The sequence below is a fragment of the Otolemur garnettii genome, unplaced genomic scaffold (genome assembly GCF_000181295.1).
Source record: "Otolemur garnettii isolate 467f Iridium unplaced genomic scaffold, OtoGar3 scaffold00023, whole genome shotgun sequence".
Taxonomy (NCBI): Eukaryota; Metazoa; Chordata; class Mammalia; order Primates; family Galagidae; genus Otolemur; species Otolemur garnettii.
Window position 1 is genome coordinate 6930082 of NW_003852418.1, and position 16026 is coordinate 6946107.

General features: G+C 47.7%; 1 protein-coding gene across 3 annotated transcripts in view; it reads left to right on the forward strand.

The window, feature by feature from the left end:
• Nucleotides 1-16026, forward strand: part of PKIG (cAMP-dependent protein kinase inhibitor gamma) — a 97201-nt gene that overhangs the window by 78900 nt on the left and 2275 nt on the right. For 2 of the 3 annotated variants that reach the window (XM_003787620.2, XM_023511966.1), the window contains exon 3: nucleotides 12785-12958. In XM_003787620.2, coding sequence (XP_003787668.1) covers nucleotides 12808-12958 — 151 coding nt within the window. In that variant the 5' untranslated portion in view covers nucleotides 12785-12807. Of the gene's footprint in view, nucleotides 1-378; nucleotides 637-12784; nucleotides 12959-16026 lie in introns of those variants that run through there. The other variant, XM_023511965.1, reaches the window with a different exon arrangement.

Here is a 16026-nt window from a genome sequence, read left to right on the forward strand (position 1 = left end):
AAAAAAAAAAAAAAAAGATTCTTAGCATAATTTGGCGTGCAGTAAGGATTCCGTAAGTGCCAGCTCAGATTAATCCCCCCAACCAGCGTGAAAGGCACCAAACTCAGGAGGCTTCATGCCCTGCAGGGGCCCCTTGTCAGGTCCTAGAGTAGGAATGTTTGAAAAGCCAGGGCCAGGAATTCGCCTGCCCACTCATGCAGCTCTCTAGAGAGCAGGGTGACAGGATGTTGCAGACAGAGGAGGGAATAGTCTAGTAAAGGCTTTGAGGTCAGGAAGAAAATTAGGTTTGTTTGAGGAATTAAAGAGGCCAGTGTGGCCAGAGCAAAATGGGCCTAGAAGAGAGTGGAAGTAAGACCAAAGCTTGCAGAGGAAGGCAGGGCCAGGTCCATGCAGAAAATCAGGGGCTGGCTTACGGAGGGTGCATTTCACTAGATGTGAGATGAGAAAGCATCAAAGGCTGAATGAAGCAGGGGAATGACATGACCTAATTTCTGTCTCGAGAGCATCACACTGGCTGCTGTGTAGAAAATAGCCCTTGGACTGTGAGGAAGAGGGAAGCAGGATTGTGGTGAGGGACTCTGCCCAGGGTCCAGATGAGGCATCATGGAGCCTGCGTGGCACCCGTGGAGGAGAGAGGTGAGCAGATTCAAGCTCTGTTTTGCAAGTAGAAAGGATAGGACATGGTGACAACTCTTATGTGGGTGGTGACAGAGGAGGAGGCTCAGGGATGGGCAGCCTGGGCATGTGTGTCTTTGCTGAGCTGTGGGAGGTTGGAAGGGAGCAGGCAGGTGACTTATCATGTGCAATTTAAAATGCTGACGAGTGGCTGGGTGCAGTGGCTCACGCCTGTAATCCTAGTACTCTGGGAGGCCAAGGTTGGCGGATTACTTGACCTTAGTTCAAGACCAGCCTGAGCAAAAGTGAGACCCCCATCTCTAAAAAATAACTGGGTGTCCTATAGTCCCAGCTACTCAGGAGGCTGAGGCAAGTGGATCATTTGAGCCCAAGAGTTTGAGGTGGCTGTGAGCTGGGATGCCACCGCACTCTACCGAGGGCAACAAAGTGAGACTATGTCTCAAACACATATAAATAAATAAATAAATAAATATATAAAATTCTGGTGAGGTAGCCAAATGACAGTCAGAGTCACACATCTCGGCTCTTGAGAGGCTTGGGGTCTTTGGGCGGGGGGTGGGGGGTCATCACTATACCTATTTAAGGGAAAGGGTAAGAATTCCCAGAAAGCAAATGGAAAAGAAGACTTTGGTTTGGGGAAGACTTTGGTCCTGTCAGATTGAGCTCCCTGTATGGAGTGGCCAGAGAGGCTGGAGGCAGATCCAGAAGGGGTGGTGTCTAGGAGCCCTGTGACGAGAGTGGTTCGAGAAGAAACAAGTGGGAAAGGGAGACCTACAGCGTCTGTGGGAACAGGCAGCGTGGGTCTCTGGCTTCAGTGCCTTGCCCCTTCCTTCCTCACCTCTGCCTGCACCCAGGCCTGCAAGGGTCTGGGCCTTCCAGATGCAGAGGCCAAGGCCTGGCCTGTCTGCCTCCAAATAAAGGCTCCTCAAGGCTGCTCTTTGAGAATGGGCAGCAGGCTCTGGATCCCGCACTGGATGTGCCCCTGAGGCACTGCATAGAGCTCTGGTGCTGGGACCCCTGCAGGCCACACTTGGCTAGAACCCTCAGCCCTGCCCTTTCCCAGCTATTGGAATGTTCTCAATTTGGGGCCCTGACTTCTGTTTGTCTAAATGCCTCTCTGGTTCTGGCTTCTCATCACAGAGAGAAGCCGCTGCCCTGTGACTATGAAGAATGGCAGTTCAACAGGCCCTGGTATTTTCATCATGTTTCCACAGTCCTTTCTTCCCCCAAGCCTCAGAGAGCATTTTGCTCCCCTTAAGGAAGCCTCTCCCATGAGACCAAGTTCTGCTTCTGTGCTCTGCGTCCTCTACAAAGTCTGCATGCTTTTTGTATGGTTTCTGCAAATACTGAATTTTTTAAAAAGAAAAGAAAACAGGAAATGACCTTTCTAGTATATTTGGAAAACAATTTGGAGCTGTAATGGAATCTGCCTGTGTGAGGAGGACTAATAGCTGCAGACTTGGAACAGAGCGTGTAGCTCTTGGCAGAGCCCAGGACCTCTTCAGTTTACAAAGCTGGAGGGAGTATTAGCCCAAGAGAAAAGCAGCTTCCTGTGGGGTAACGTGACAGCCCAGAGCAAGCACCTGCAGGCACCACAGCCTCTGACCCCAGGGCCCAGGGGATCTGTGGGCATAGTACAAGGGTTTCTCCCTGCTGTCCTAAACATCCAAGGTCAGTCAAATGTCCTACATCACCCAGAACCCACGAGACACCCAAACCTCCTGAGGATGAGGAAGAGAAAAGAGCTTCATTCTTTAACACCCCACAGGGCTCAAGCTGATCGGAGATACTAGCTTGCTAGTGGACTGAAATTGCCTGTAAGCTCTGTCCGAATCACTCTCTATTCAACTTTCCTGTAGAGTTCAGCCAAAATCACCTCCTCAACGAGGCCTCTCTAACTGTAAAACCTTTAACTGAATACTGCACACAGAACCCTCTCCTTCATAGCATAATCTGGGATGATAGGTTCATTTGCTCATTCAATGCCTTTTTCTCTTTTCAGATCATAATTTTTTTTTAGTTTCTAGTATATATACCACACCTGACCCAGTGCCTGAATTTATAAAAGATGCGCAGTAGATAATGAATGAGTGCATGCGTGAATGAAGTGGCAGGCCTGAAAGAGACTCAGGGATCATATTCCAGCCTTCATTACTCAGAGGAAAATCATGAGGGAAAAGGAAGCTGGGAAAGAGAAAGGGTCACCCTGCTGCATGCTCAGTAAGCCAGACCCTCAGCCACTGTTAACGCTACAGGGCTACATGCCATCATTTACCCATTCACATACTCATTGAGCTTCGACTATATGCTAGGCCTTCCAGATAACCGTAAGCATGCCAGCCAGGGGTACCACTTTTGTGGAATTTATATTCCTTCCACTCGGCACTGGAGGGCACAAACGAAGGAAGTATACGGTTTTTGGTTTTGTGTTTTGAGACAGAGTCTCAACCTGTCACCCCGGGAAGAATGCCATGGCATCATTATAACTCACAGCAACCTCCAACTCTTAGGTTCAAGAGATGCTGTTGCCTCAGTTTTTTTTATTTTTAGTAGGGATGGGGTCTCCCTCTTGCTCAGGCTCATCTTGAACTCATGATCTCAAGCAATCCACCCGCCTGGGCCTCCCAGAGTGCTAGCATTACAAGTGTGAGCTGCCGCACCGGGCCAAGAAGTATACATTTTGACCTTCTATAGCATCATTAAGCAGAGTGAAAACAAAGGAGCTGAATGAAATGTCAAAAGGCAAGTTTTACTAAGTCACTCATGAATGAACCACACTAAGGACCTATTAATGGCATGCTGCTTATGTTAAATCCCACGTAACTTGTCAGACTCTTCACAAACTGTTGGAGTGAATCTTCACAGCAGCCCCATGAGCAGGGCATTGCGGTTGTCCCCTGTTGCTGAGGTTGAAGGACTTGTCCAAGGACAGCTGGGCCAGACTTCTGTACTCGATGCTTTCTCCCACCCCGTGTGCCCCTCTCAGAGGTCTGCAGGGTTACCAAAGCCTCCAGAGAGGCAGCATGGTGTCGGAGAAGAGCGCTGAACCAGTTTGACCACATGAGTATGTGTAAAAAGTAAGTGCAAAGAGAAGTCCCCGAAACAAAGTGAAGGTACAAATGACAAGTAAAAACTACTTGTGATTTCTTTTCAAGCAAAAGACTACTTGTCTTAATACACATATATTAAAGGCTCCTACAAATCAATAAGAAAAAGACTTAAAATTCATTACAAATATGGGCAAAAGGATCAGAAGAAAGGGTGAAGGGAAAGGGAAGTACACGTGGAAAGGTGCTCCACTCGCTCATAGGAGTAACACAAGGTACAATAACCAGATTAAAAACAAAACATCATAGATAAGAACATGGTGAAACAGGGCAGTGCCTGTGGCTCAGTGAGTAGGCCACTGGCCCCATATACTGAGGGTGGCAGGTTTGAACCTGTCCTGGCCAAACTGCAACAACCAAATAGCGGGGCATTGTGATGGGCGCCTGTGTTCCCAGCTACTCAGGAGCCCGAGGCAAGGGAATCGCCTAAGCCCAGGAGTTGGAGGTTGCTGTGAGCTGTGATGTCACAGCACTCTACTGGGGGTGATAAAGTAAGACTCTATCTCTAAAAAAAAAAAAAAGAACGTGGTGAAACAAAGTGTTCCTTATATAAACTTGGTGGGAATTGTTATAGTTCGAATGTATCCCCTACAGAATTCAGATGTAGCCAACGTGATGGCTTACGAGGAGGGGACTTTAAGAGGTGATTAGGCCTTGAGGGCTCCTCCTTTGTGAATAAAATTAGGTGCCTTTGTAAAAAGGCTTAGGGGAGGGATTTTCCCCTTCTTTGCCTTTCTGCCACACTCCAAAGGTGCCATCTTGGAAGCAGAGAGCAGCCCTCACTAGATACCAGGTCTGAATCTGCTGGTGGCTTGAACTTGGACTTCCCAACCTCCAGAACTATGTGAAATACGTTTCTGTTCTTTTTAAAGTACGAATGTCAGCTGCTTCTGTTCTTTTTAAATTACGAATGTCAGCTGCTATTTGTTGTAGCAGCACAAAATGGACTGAAATAGGAATTAACCTCTGTGGAGGAAAATTTGGCAATACCTATTACGGTAAAAATTCACAGATCCTTTGATGTGGCAGTTCTACTTTTATGAAAACAACCTCAAAGTTCGTCAAAAGGGAAAATTAAATCAGTCTGCAGCAGTGAGATAACAGAACATCACACAAAATAATTTATCTCCAAGAGAACTTTGGGTTTGTTTCCAGTGTTTTGATGCAGTAAACGCTTCAGTGGCTTCAGGGTGAGCTAGAATTGTTTTAAAAACATTTTTAAATGAAAAAAAAATATCCAAAATGGAAAACAGAGTTTTGTTTTAAATAAAGAGAAAAAGAAGGGAAAGAGAGTGAGGGAATATATATATCATAGACTTTCTCTAGAAGGGCACAAGAAAACACTTGCCTTGGGGAGGGCAGGTGGAATAGGGTGGGACGGAGACTGAGCCATACTCTTCCCTTTGAGTTTTATACACATGCGCAGCTATTAAGTAATGTAAAAATAAAGTGAATGCTTTCACTGTAAATTTAGAAAATATAAAAGTGTTTTTGTTTTGCTTGAGACAGAATCTTCCTCTGTCACCCAGTCTAGAGTGCCATGGTGCCAGCCTAGCTCATAGCAACCTCAAACTCCTGGGTTCAAGCAATCATCCTGCCTCGGCCTCCCAAGTAGGTGGGACTATAGGTGCCTGTCACAATGCCTGGCTAGTTGTTCTATTTTTAGTAGAGACAGGGTCTCAGTTATTGCTCAGGCTGGTCTTGAACTCCTAAGCTCAAGCAGTCCTCCTGCCTTGGCCTCCCAGAGTGCTAGGATTGTAGGCATGAGCCACCACACTCAGGCTATAAAAGATATTTTAAATCATTCATATTTAATTAAATATTAATATATGTGATTATATCATTGAGATTCTGTGATTCTGTTTCATTTAAGAATATATGTGAATATTTTCCCGTGTCCTTAAAAAATATTTACAAAATCCTTTTAATGCCTGACTGTTATTTCATTTGGATATAAAATAGTTAAATATGTATAAATTTCTCCATTGCCCATTGGACATTTGACATATCCATTTAGGAGCTCATTTTGAAGTCTTTAGTTTTTGGCTGTTGTAAGTAATACTGTGATTATACATTTATCCTCCCACCAGCAGCTTACAAGATTTATCTGCACCCTTGCCAACTAGAAGTATTGCTACTATATTAATAAAAGGTGTATACTAGTATCTCTGCTAGGTGTATACCAGTGTCTCTCGTTGAGCACCTGTGGTTTTCTGAGGGCAATTAAATCACATTTACCTTTGTACATTTCGTGTACAGTGTTAGTTATTTTAATAAATTATTGTAAACTGACTTAGTGGCTCAAGGGTATAAAAACAGTTGTGGTTTGTTGATACATACTGTAAAGTCACTCCCCAGGAGGTCCTGTCAGTTTATACTCCCATTACCAGGGTCTCAGAATGACCATTTTCTTTCTTTTTTCTGAGACAGAGTCTCACTTTGTCACCCTCGGTAGAGTGCTGTGGTATCACAGCTCACAGCAACCTCAAACTCTTGGGCTTAAGGATTCTCTTAATTCAGCCTCCCAAGTAGCTGGGACTACAGGAGCCCGCCAAAATACCTGGCTATTTTTTGTTGTAGTTGTTATAGTTGTTTAGCAGGCCCAGGCCGGGTTCAAACCCGCCATCCCCAGTGTATATGGCCAGCGCCCTAACCACTGAGCTACAGGTGCCAAGCCAGAGGATGATCTTTTTCTGACAAGATTTCTAACTCTGAGAATTTTTTTTTCAATTCCCCTATTTGCTGTTGACTTTAAAGAGCAGAGGGTGAGCAAAGAGTCCAAATGAAGAAGAAAAATGAAATTATGTGTTTGTCCTTTTGACCAGAGAGCCCCTCAGACCCCTTTTGGAGTCGCCGTTTCCAGAGGGGATGGGGATGAGCAACCAGAGTATGTTGACGCAGTTGACGTTTTCCAAGTCTGGGCTTTGAACGTGGCACAGTTATCTTTTTGTGCCACAAGGGTCAGCTTCCTAAATTGGGTAGCTTGTAAGGTCAGAGAGGGCAAGAGCCTCAGGAGCCTGTTCCCAGCAGGAAGCTGGCCTCTTAGATGGACCCGGTAACTCCATCCCATGGTGTCATATGCTAGAACTCCAGCCACTCTCTGCTGTGGACAGAAGCCTTTCCCAGTAGTCCAGAAGGAATCACCTATCCCCACAGATAGGTAAGGAGGGGAGAGAGAAATAGATACACATTCACTTTCGTAACAGGGTCAGAGAAGGGAATTCAGGGAACATTTACGCAGCACCTACTCTTTGCCTGGTGCTGGTTGAGCATCAGGGAACGGAGCAGGCAGAGCCTACTGGCTCAGATGCCAGGGTTGGGTTGCAGTCTAGCATGCTGGAAATCCAGACGAAAGTCCCTGTTCTAATGGAGCTGACATTCTAATTGGAGGAAAGGAGCTGAGGAAACGGAAGCTCTGGGAGATGGTGTGGCCTGCTCAGGGTTTGGCCCTTTCCACAGGCAGCAGGTGTGATGTGGGAAAGGAGCCTGGGCTGAGCAGCCTGAGACCTTTCTGAGTGATGGTTAAAACCCTCCCTCACTTCCCTCAGAGGGCAGGTCTGGCCATAAAGCAATGTACGGGAAACAGTAAGCACCTGGTAAATGTCACTTTATTATTTCTGTTAGAATTGCCGTCATAATTGTTATTCTTTGTTGTTACAACTGTCGTTAAACAGGCCATTCCCCTTATGGAGCTTTCTGCAGTTTCCCAAGAGGGAGAGGGCAGGAATAAAAAACTCTGTGACCTGCAGACCAACTCAGAAACTTCTGGGAATTCGTTTAGCTGGAGAGGAGCCAGAGCCAGACGGGGGCAGAGTCTCTCCAGGCAGCTGAGAAAGCTGGGCAGGCGCGCCATCTGCTGGAACTGGGGGAACCACCTGAGATGGTGTCCTGGCCCTGTGTTTGTTTTACAGATGGGGAAACTGAGGACCTCCCCCAAAGTCAGGGTCTTGCTCGGGGGTCCAGTGGCAGAGCCTTGCTCTTTCTATTGCAGGACACTTCCCTGTCTGGTCTGATCTTTGATCGCCCCTAGTTCATTCTTCAGGTATCTCTTCTGAGCTAGGTCTTGTGGGAGACGGTGATTACTCTGTGCTGATTAACCCCTCTTCTGTTTCTGTCTGTCTGGCTGGCTGGCTCTCTCTCACATACACACAATAGCACTTACTAAGTCCCACCCTGGGTGCTTTCTGGGCACTTCCTACCGTGTCAGTTACCTTCTGAAAGCATTACACAATAACTTGGATTTATAAAAACTTCAACCATTATAAAAACACAGACTCAGAAAATAAGTTTCCTTTAATCACAGAAATCACAAAGAACCACAGCTGACAAGGCTGATATGTACTACTATTTCATACTTTTTTTCATATGTCTGCTGTCTTTCCCCGTAGAAACTAAGTTCTATTTCAGGTGCTGTATTGCAACCTGAATTTTTCAACTGACAGTTTTATCTCAAATTATCTTGGTGTGTCAGTATAGATCTGTCTAGCACATTTCTTTATATTATTTATTTTTGCTGACACATTGTAAATTGCATTTTATAGGGTACAATTTGATTTGATTTGTTTCTTTTTCTTTCTTTCTTTCTTTCTTTCTTTCTTTCTTTCTTTTTTTTTTTTTTTTGAAATAAGAGTCCAGCTCCATCACCCAGGCTAAGTGCAGTGGCATCATCATAGCTCACTGCAATCTCAAACTTCAAGTGATCCTCCTGCCTGAGCCTCCTGAGTAGCTAGGACTACAGATGCCAGGTTAGTTTTCTTCTACAGAGTGTCCCAAAGGTTGCCATACATAGGGGAAATGGGAGATTATAGCTCATTGTATCCTTATTTACAAAATATTCATTACAAAATTTTACAAAGAGGTGGCCAACATGTAGAGAATCTTTTGTAAATAATTCTGCTATGATTATAGGGAGGAGCCACTACGCTGGGTCATAGTGGCTCAAATTTGTTTTTTTGGCTTATATGTTGTACAATATTCAAATCAGGGTAGTCAATGTATCCATTACCTCATGGATGTATCATTTCTTTGTGGTAAGAACATTCAAAAGCCTTTCTTTCAGCTATTTTGTAGCATACGGTGCCTTGCTGTTAACCATCATCACCCCGCTGTGCAATGGAATGACACTTATTTCTCCGAACTGCTCCTTTGTACCCATCGACTACCCTCTCCTTCCCCAGTCTCTGCTAACCACTGTTCTATTCTCTGCCTCTATGATATCAACTTTTTTCTTCAGATTCCACATGTAAGTGGGATCACACAGTAGTTGTCTTTCTGGGCTTGCGTATTTCGCTTAATATGATGCAGCCTTCAGGTCCATCTATGTTGTCACAATGACAAGATTTCATTCTTTTTAATGACTGACGAGTATTCCCTTGTGTATAGATACCACATTTTCTGCATCCGTTCGTTCATTGTTGGACACAACTTGATTCCACGTCTTGGCTATTGTAAATGATGCTGCAGTAAACATGGGAGTGCAGCTCTCTCTTTGATGATCTGATTTCATCTGCTTTGGATGTATACCCAGTAGTGGGATTGGTGGATCGTATGATAGTTCTGTTTTTAATTTTTGAGGAACCTTCATGCTGTTTTCCTCAGTGGCTGTATGGCGCATTTCTTTTTTATGAATACTAATAAGTCCCAAAATGCCTGTAGGACATTTGGGTGGCTTCTTATGGGTTGCTGTTACTGGCCACATGCAATAAACGTCCTCAGTGTTTGCCTGAGTGTGTTTAGAACTGGGATTTTGGGGCAGCACCTGTGGCTCAGTGGGTAGGGCGCCGGCCCCATATATCAAGGGTGGCTGGTTCAAACAACAACAAAATAGCTGGGCATTGTGGCGGGCACCTGTAGTCCCAGCTACTTGGGAGGCTGAAGCAAGAGAATCGCCTAAGCCCAGGAGTTGGAGGTAGCTGTGAGCTGTGTGAAGCCACGGCACCCTACCGAGGGTGATAAGGTGAAACTCTGTCTCTATTTAAAAAAAAAAGAACTGGGATTTTCTCGGCCCACCCCACTGGTTTGTGAACCCATAAAGTCAGGCTAGTGTTTAGCCCCCCACCCCCTTTACTTCCTAACTCAGGGTCTGCCAAGTACCCAGAGTTCATGCCATAGCTGTGATTTAGTGGCCTTCAGAAAACCACGGGTGCTCAATAAGAGCTACTAGTATCCCCATAGCAAAGGGACCTTTTATTAATACAGTAGCAGTATTTCTGTTGGCAAGGGTGCAGATAAATGGACAGTCTCACGTGCCACTGGTGGGAATACCCACAGGAACAGTACTGATTTTATAAATTTTTTTTCCAGCTTGGTGCCTGTGGCTCAAGTGGCTAAGGTACCAGCCACATACACCTAAGGTAGTGGGTTCGAATCCAGCCCGAGCCCTCCAAAACAAAAATGACGGCTGCAACCAAAAAATAGCTGGGCATTGTAGCAGGTGCCTGTGGTCGCAGCTACTTGGGAGGCTGAGGCAGGAGACTTGCTTGAGCCCAGGAGTTGGAGGTTGCTGTGAGCTGTGATGCTACAGCACTCTACCCAGAGCAAAAAGCTTGAGGCTCTGTCTCAAAAAAAAAAAAAAAAAATGTTTTTTCCTCCCGGTTTTTATGATAAATACCACTGTGCCACTTGGAAAAGCAACTTGGAAGTGCGTCAAAAGTCTAAACATTATTTAATTTTTCCCTTGAGCCCAGCAATTCTACTTTTAGGGACATGGTTTTAAGGAAATAATTACAGATGGGCACAAAGATTTGCAAGAAGACCCAGTGTTGTCTGTAGAGGTGGGAAATTGTTCACTGATCCTGGTGTATATCCTGGCAGGTGCAAGAACCATGAGGAGACACCTTAACAATGTGCTCTTAAGTGTTCTGAAGAGTAGGCTATAAAATACAACATACAGCAAGACCTCGATAAATCCTAAATGTACGTGGCTCTCTCTTCTCTATGTGATTTTTTTCCCTTCTCTTTCGAGGCTGCCCTGTCAACCACCAGGGCCGTTACCCACCACCTTTGTAGTAAAAACTCCTAACTTCATATCTTTCCTCCCCTGCCCACCCCTTGCTCACTCCAAACTCCTATCGCAGGCATCTTGAAATTCATGTGGCCACATAGGACTCTTAATTTCTACCCTACTTTATTTTTTTTTGTAGAGACAGAGTCTCACTTTTCACCCTCAGTAGAGTGCCGTGACGCCACACAACTCAAAGCAACCTCCACCTCCTGGGCTTAGGCGATTCTTTTGCCTCAGCCTCCCAAGTAGCTGGGACTACAGGTGCCCGCCACAATGCCCAGCTATTTTGTTGTTGTTGTTTGAACCTGCCACCCTCAATATATGGGGCCGGCGCCCTACCCACTGAGCCACAGGCGCCACTCTTCCTCCCTACTTTAATCCCCCAAATATTCCTTCTGTTATTCCTCATCTCAGTGAACCCCATCTGTCCACCTACTTATCGGTATCAGAAACCTAAATTTCCCGTCCACCAAACACTGAGTTCTGTTGATTTCTTCAGGATCTGTCTCACCACCACCACCTCTCTCCGCTCAACATTTTTGCACCTGAATTTCTGCAGGAACCTCTTCCTAACTTACCCCCTTCCTAATCCTGCTCCACTCAGACACTAGAATCATCTTTGAAAATGGACATCTGGGCTCGGCGCCTATAGCTCAACCAGCTAAGGCACCAGCCACGTACACCTAAGGTGGCGGGTTCGAATCCCCAGCCCGGACCCGCCAAACAACAATGACGGCTGCAACCAAAAAATAGCCGGGCGTTGTGGTGGGCGCCTGTGGTCCCAGCTACTTGGGAGGTGGAGGCAGGAGACTCGCTTGAGCCCAGGAGTTGGAGGTTGCTGTGAGCTGTAATGCCACGGCACTCTACCCAGGGGGACAGCTTGAGGCTCTGTCTCAAAAAAAAAAAAGAAAATGGACATCTGATCATTCCTGACCCTCAGAGACCAAGTTCTAGATGTGGTCTTGCCCCTGCTCACCTCACCAGCGCCCTTCTCCCACCACACTCCAGGCTGCTGGCTGTTCCTGGTCTTTCATCCCACCTTACCCACCTCCCCCTTCAGACATGCTGTTCCCTCACTCCACATCTAGATGCCTTTCATCCTTGGAGCTCAGCTAAACTATCACTTCATAACTCCAGCCTTGGTCAGTCCTGGTGGTCAGTCCAGTTTCCTGAAGCCCCAAGCACTGAAGTCATGACTTGGTACTGGGTGATTTTATGTAGGCCGCTATGAAAGTTCTGCATCATGGGCCATTATTTCACTTCCAAGAAACACGGTGGATAGCGTCTGATTCACCCATGAGAGTTTCACCTTGCTCGGCTTATCAGTGTTGCTGGGAGGGCTTCATTTGTTTCCATCCGCGTGGATTTTACGTTTCTTGATTTTTGTGTGTCTCAAAACTTTTGTAATGACACGTATGCAGCTCCTTGTAGATGGTAAGCTCTGTGAGGGCAGGGACCATGACAGACGTGGCATCTGCAGCCCCTAGCCAGTGTAGGCACACGATATTGACAAATGGGTACATGTTTATCAATAACTTTTTAAAAAAAAAGTCTAGGGCAGTGCCTGTGGTTTAATGGGTAGGTCACCAGCCCCATATACTGAGGGTGGCGGGAAGCTCGGGCCTGGCCAAACTGCAACAAAAAAATAGCCGGGAGTTGTAATGGGCGCCTATAGTCCCAGCTACTTGGGAGGCTGAGGCAAGAGAATCGCCTAAGCCCAGGAATTGCAGGTTGCTGTGAGCTGTAATGCCACGGCATTCTACCAACGGCGATAAAGTGAAACTCTGTCTCTAAAAAAATAAAAAATAAAAAAGTCTGTACCCATGTTCTTTAAAACATTGATGGTGGTTGTCTAGATGTGGAATACAAGCGACTTACTTTATTCTCTGTACTTCTCTGTGCTTTCTGCTTTGTTTTTGATGAGAATGATAAGAACTCTCATCTTATCAGAAGATATCAGTGCTGGGAACAGGAGCTGAGTCTTCTCTGCAAGATAAACTCAGACTTACCTCTGCCCCTTTCCCCCCTGTCCCCACAGGCCTGAGGAGCAATGCGACAGGCATGATGGAGGTCGAGTCCTCCTACTCGGACTTCATCTCCTGTGACCGGACAGGCCGTCGGAATGCTGTCCCTGACATCCAGGGAGACTCGGAGGCTGTGAGCGTGAGGAAGCTGGCTGGAGACATGGGCGAGCTGGCGCTCGAGGGGGCAGGTCAGAGCCCGCAAGTCCCCTGTACTCTCTGTCAGGCTCCAGGCTGGCTTCCAAGTCCTAGACTGCCCACACTTTCTCAGGGGAGAAACCGCATTTAAATCAGGCCTGTCCCATGGTCAGTGGCAGGGAGTCCAGCCAATCTCTAGGTTGGAGGGTGCCAGCATCTCAGGCCCTAAGGACTCTGGCCAGGTATCCGAGGCTCTTCCCTTTCCCACCCCACCCTTAGTCCATCTGAAAGTCTTGTCAGTTCTCTAAGATGTATCCCAGGTCCTTCCACTTCTCTCCATCCCCACAACCACACCTGGCCTTGGCCACCTGCAGCTCTCACGGCTGACCGCAGTGCTGTGGCCTCTTTCCTGGCCTCCCTGCAGCCCTCCTGTCCTCTCTGTGCAGCAGCCTGAGAATTCATTTAAACCGTCCTGTCCCATCCCATCATGCTTCTGCCAAAATACCCCACAGGAGCACCACCCTCATAGTGAAGCCAGACTTGTCACAGTGCCTCCAGCAGTCCTGCTGTGAGCCAGGGCCCTGGTGCCATTTCCCCCTCTCTGCCACCCTCTAGCCACACCTGCCAGTGGTGTGCTGTGCTTTAGTCAAGGTGCAGGTCTTTCCCCTTCAGGCCTTTGTCTCACTGCTGCCTCTGTGTAGAACATTCCACACCTAGTGCTGGGGCTGCCACCTCCTCAGGCCCAGGCTCAGATACCAGGCACCCCAAGGGAGGGATACTATCCCTCCCTAGTCTTTTTTTTTTTTTTAGACAAGAGTCTCACTTTGTTACCCTCAGTAGAGTGCTATGGCATCATAGCTCACAGCAACCTCAAACTCTTGGGCTCAAGTGATTCTCTTGCCTCAGCCTACTGAGTAGATTAGACTACAGGTGCCTGCCACAGTGCCCAGCTATTTTTAGAGATATCTCACTCTGACTCAGTCTGGTCTTGAACCCGTGAGCTCAAGGCAATTCACCTGCCTTAGCCTCCCAGAGTGCTAGGATTACAGGTGTAAGCCACCATGCCCCCCGCCCCCCAGTCTTGTGACCTCATCCCTCTCTGGCAAGGTCTCCTTTGTTTAAATATGAGCTCCAGGAGAGTGGAGGCCTTCTGTTCTGCTTGGCAGGCAGCAGGTGCTTGGTAACCACAAACTGAATGAGTGACTGGAGGAAATGCAGCGTCTGCTTCCCAAGTACTGCCTAGGACACTCCTGCTCCCCTCGCCCCTTCCTCTATCCTCTCAGAGGGCCCTGCTCAGCTCAAGTCCTCCGTCAGCCTGGGACCTTCCTCTGGGAAGCCGTCCCTGACCTCTGCGCTGGCTGAGACCTTTCCTCCCTGCTCCCATAGCACCACAGAGGCTATGTCTGTCACATCGCTTCTCACAGTGCAGCTGGGAGGCCACAACCCTGCCTTTCACTGTGTCACCCTGGTCTAGAGCTCTTGGCCCTCATTAGCCAGGAGTGACCCTTGAGTACAAAACAGAGAAGGCCTTGTGGGACATGGACCCAACCCACTCATGTTATGGGAGAACAAACTAAGGTCCAGAGAGTCCCTGCCCGTGGAACCTCTGTCCCTCAAGGCCCTCCTGTTCAGTGGTCTGTCAGCCCTCTTTGCCATGTGGCCCAAACTCCTTATCAGGCACATCAGCCTCCCTGGGTCTTGTTCTTTTTCCCCTAGCACCTGCTCATCCAGCCAAAGGAAAGTCCTCTCTCCCAGAGCCCCTGTGGACCTTCACACACCTAGACCCTCTGCCTGGTCCTCCCTGTGCCCCGTCCCCAGTTGGCTTCTGTTCATCCTTATAGATCTGATGGCTGCTCTGCTGAGAAGGCTTCCTGATGGCAGTGTCCCCTCCCAGGCAGGGAAGGCACCTCCTCTCTCTGCTGCCTCTGTAACCCCACTTAGCACAACGCCCCTCTTCTAGACCGAGCTGCTCCAGCACAGGGTCTGTGTGTTGTGCCCTTGGTGCCTTGTGGGGTTTGGCATGTGATAGAGGTGCCTAGTCAATGGCTGTTCACTGACTGACTGAATGAGCGGCAGGCCCAGCTGTCCCTCTGGGCATACTGCCAGGGCTGCTTCTCAAGGCTTCTGTATTCTTCCCCTCAGCCCTGGTGAGTGTTTTCTGTCTCCCTCCACCTCAGCAGTCGTAGCTGCTCATCCATACATGCAGGCCTTTCTGACACCTGTTTCCCTGTCTGACTCAGAATCCCTGCAGTATTGGGGTCCTTTGGGTATATGACATTTGCCTGTGTGGGCAATGGATGTTTAAAAATGGGACCCAGGGGGCGGGCACAATGGTTCACACCTGTAAATCCAGCACTCTGGGGAGGCTGAGAGAGATTCACTTGGGGCCACGAGTTTGAGACCAGCTTGAACAACATAGTGACACCCTGTTTCTACAAAAAAAACCCCAAAAGTTAGCAGGGTGTGGTGGTATGCACCTGTTGTCCCGGCTACTTAGGAGGCTGAGGCAGGAGGCTCACTTGAGCCCAGGAGTTCCAGGCTGCAGTGAGCTATGATTGTGCCTCTGCACTCCAGTCTGGGCAACAGAGACCTAGTCTCTAAAAAATAAATAAAAATTAAATTAAAAATTGAGGGGAGTAAGGGGGAACCTGAGGAAAGAATAAGGCCCACTGCAAGGAAGGGAAGTGTGAGCAGGAGTGACTGGCCCAGGAGCCTTTTGGAGTCCCCACAAGTAGCAGTGGAGTTCCCACAGGCAGGGCTTTGGGCGGGGTCAGTCCAGGAGACTCGGTGAGGCAGTGGGAATTCAGGATTCCCGGTGCCACTCCAGAGATTCTGACGGCAGCATGCTTGGGATTGGGCCTGGGGCCTCCTAGGAGGTTAAGGCATCCCCCACCAAGTCTGTGGCTAGTCATGTTTGTGAGCGCTCCCAAGCGTGTCGTGTGCAAACCTTTGTCTTTCCTTGATATTTCCTAAGGATCACAGATATTTCCTTAATTGGCCTTAAAAAAGAAACACAGCAGAGGAGGTGCCTGTGGCTCAAAGGAGTAGGGCGCTGGCCCCATATACCAGAGGTGGTGGGTTCAAACCTGGCCCCAGCCAAAAACTGCAAAAAAAAAAAAAA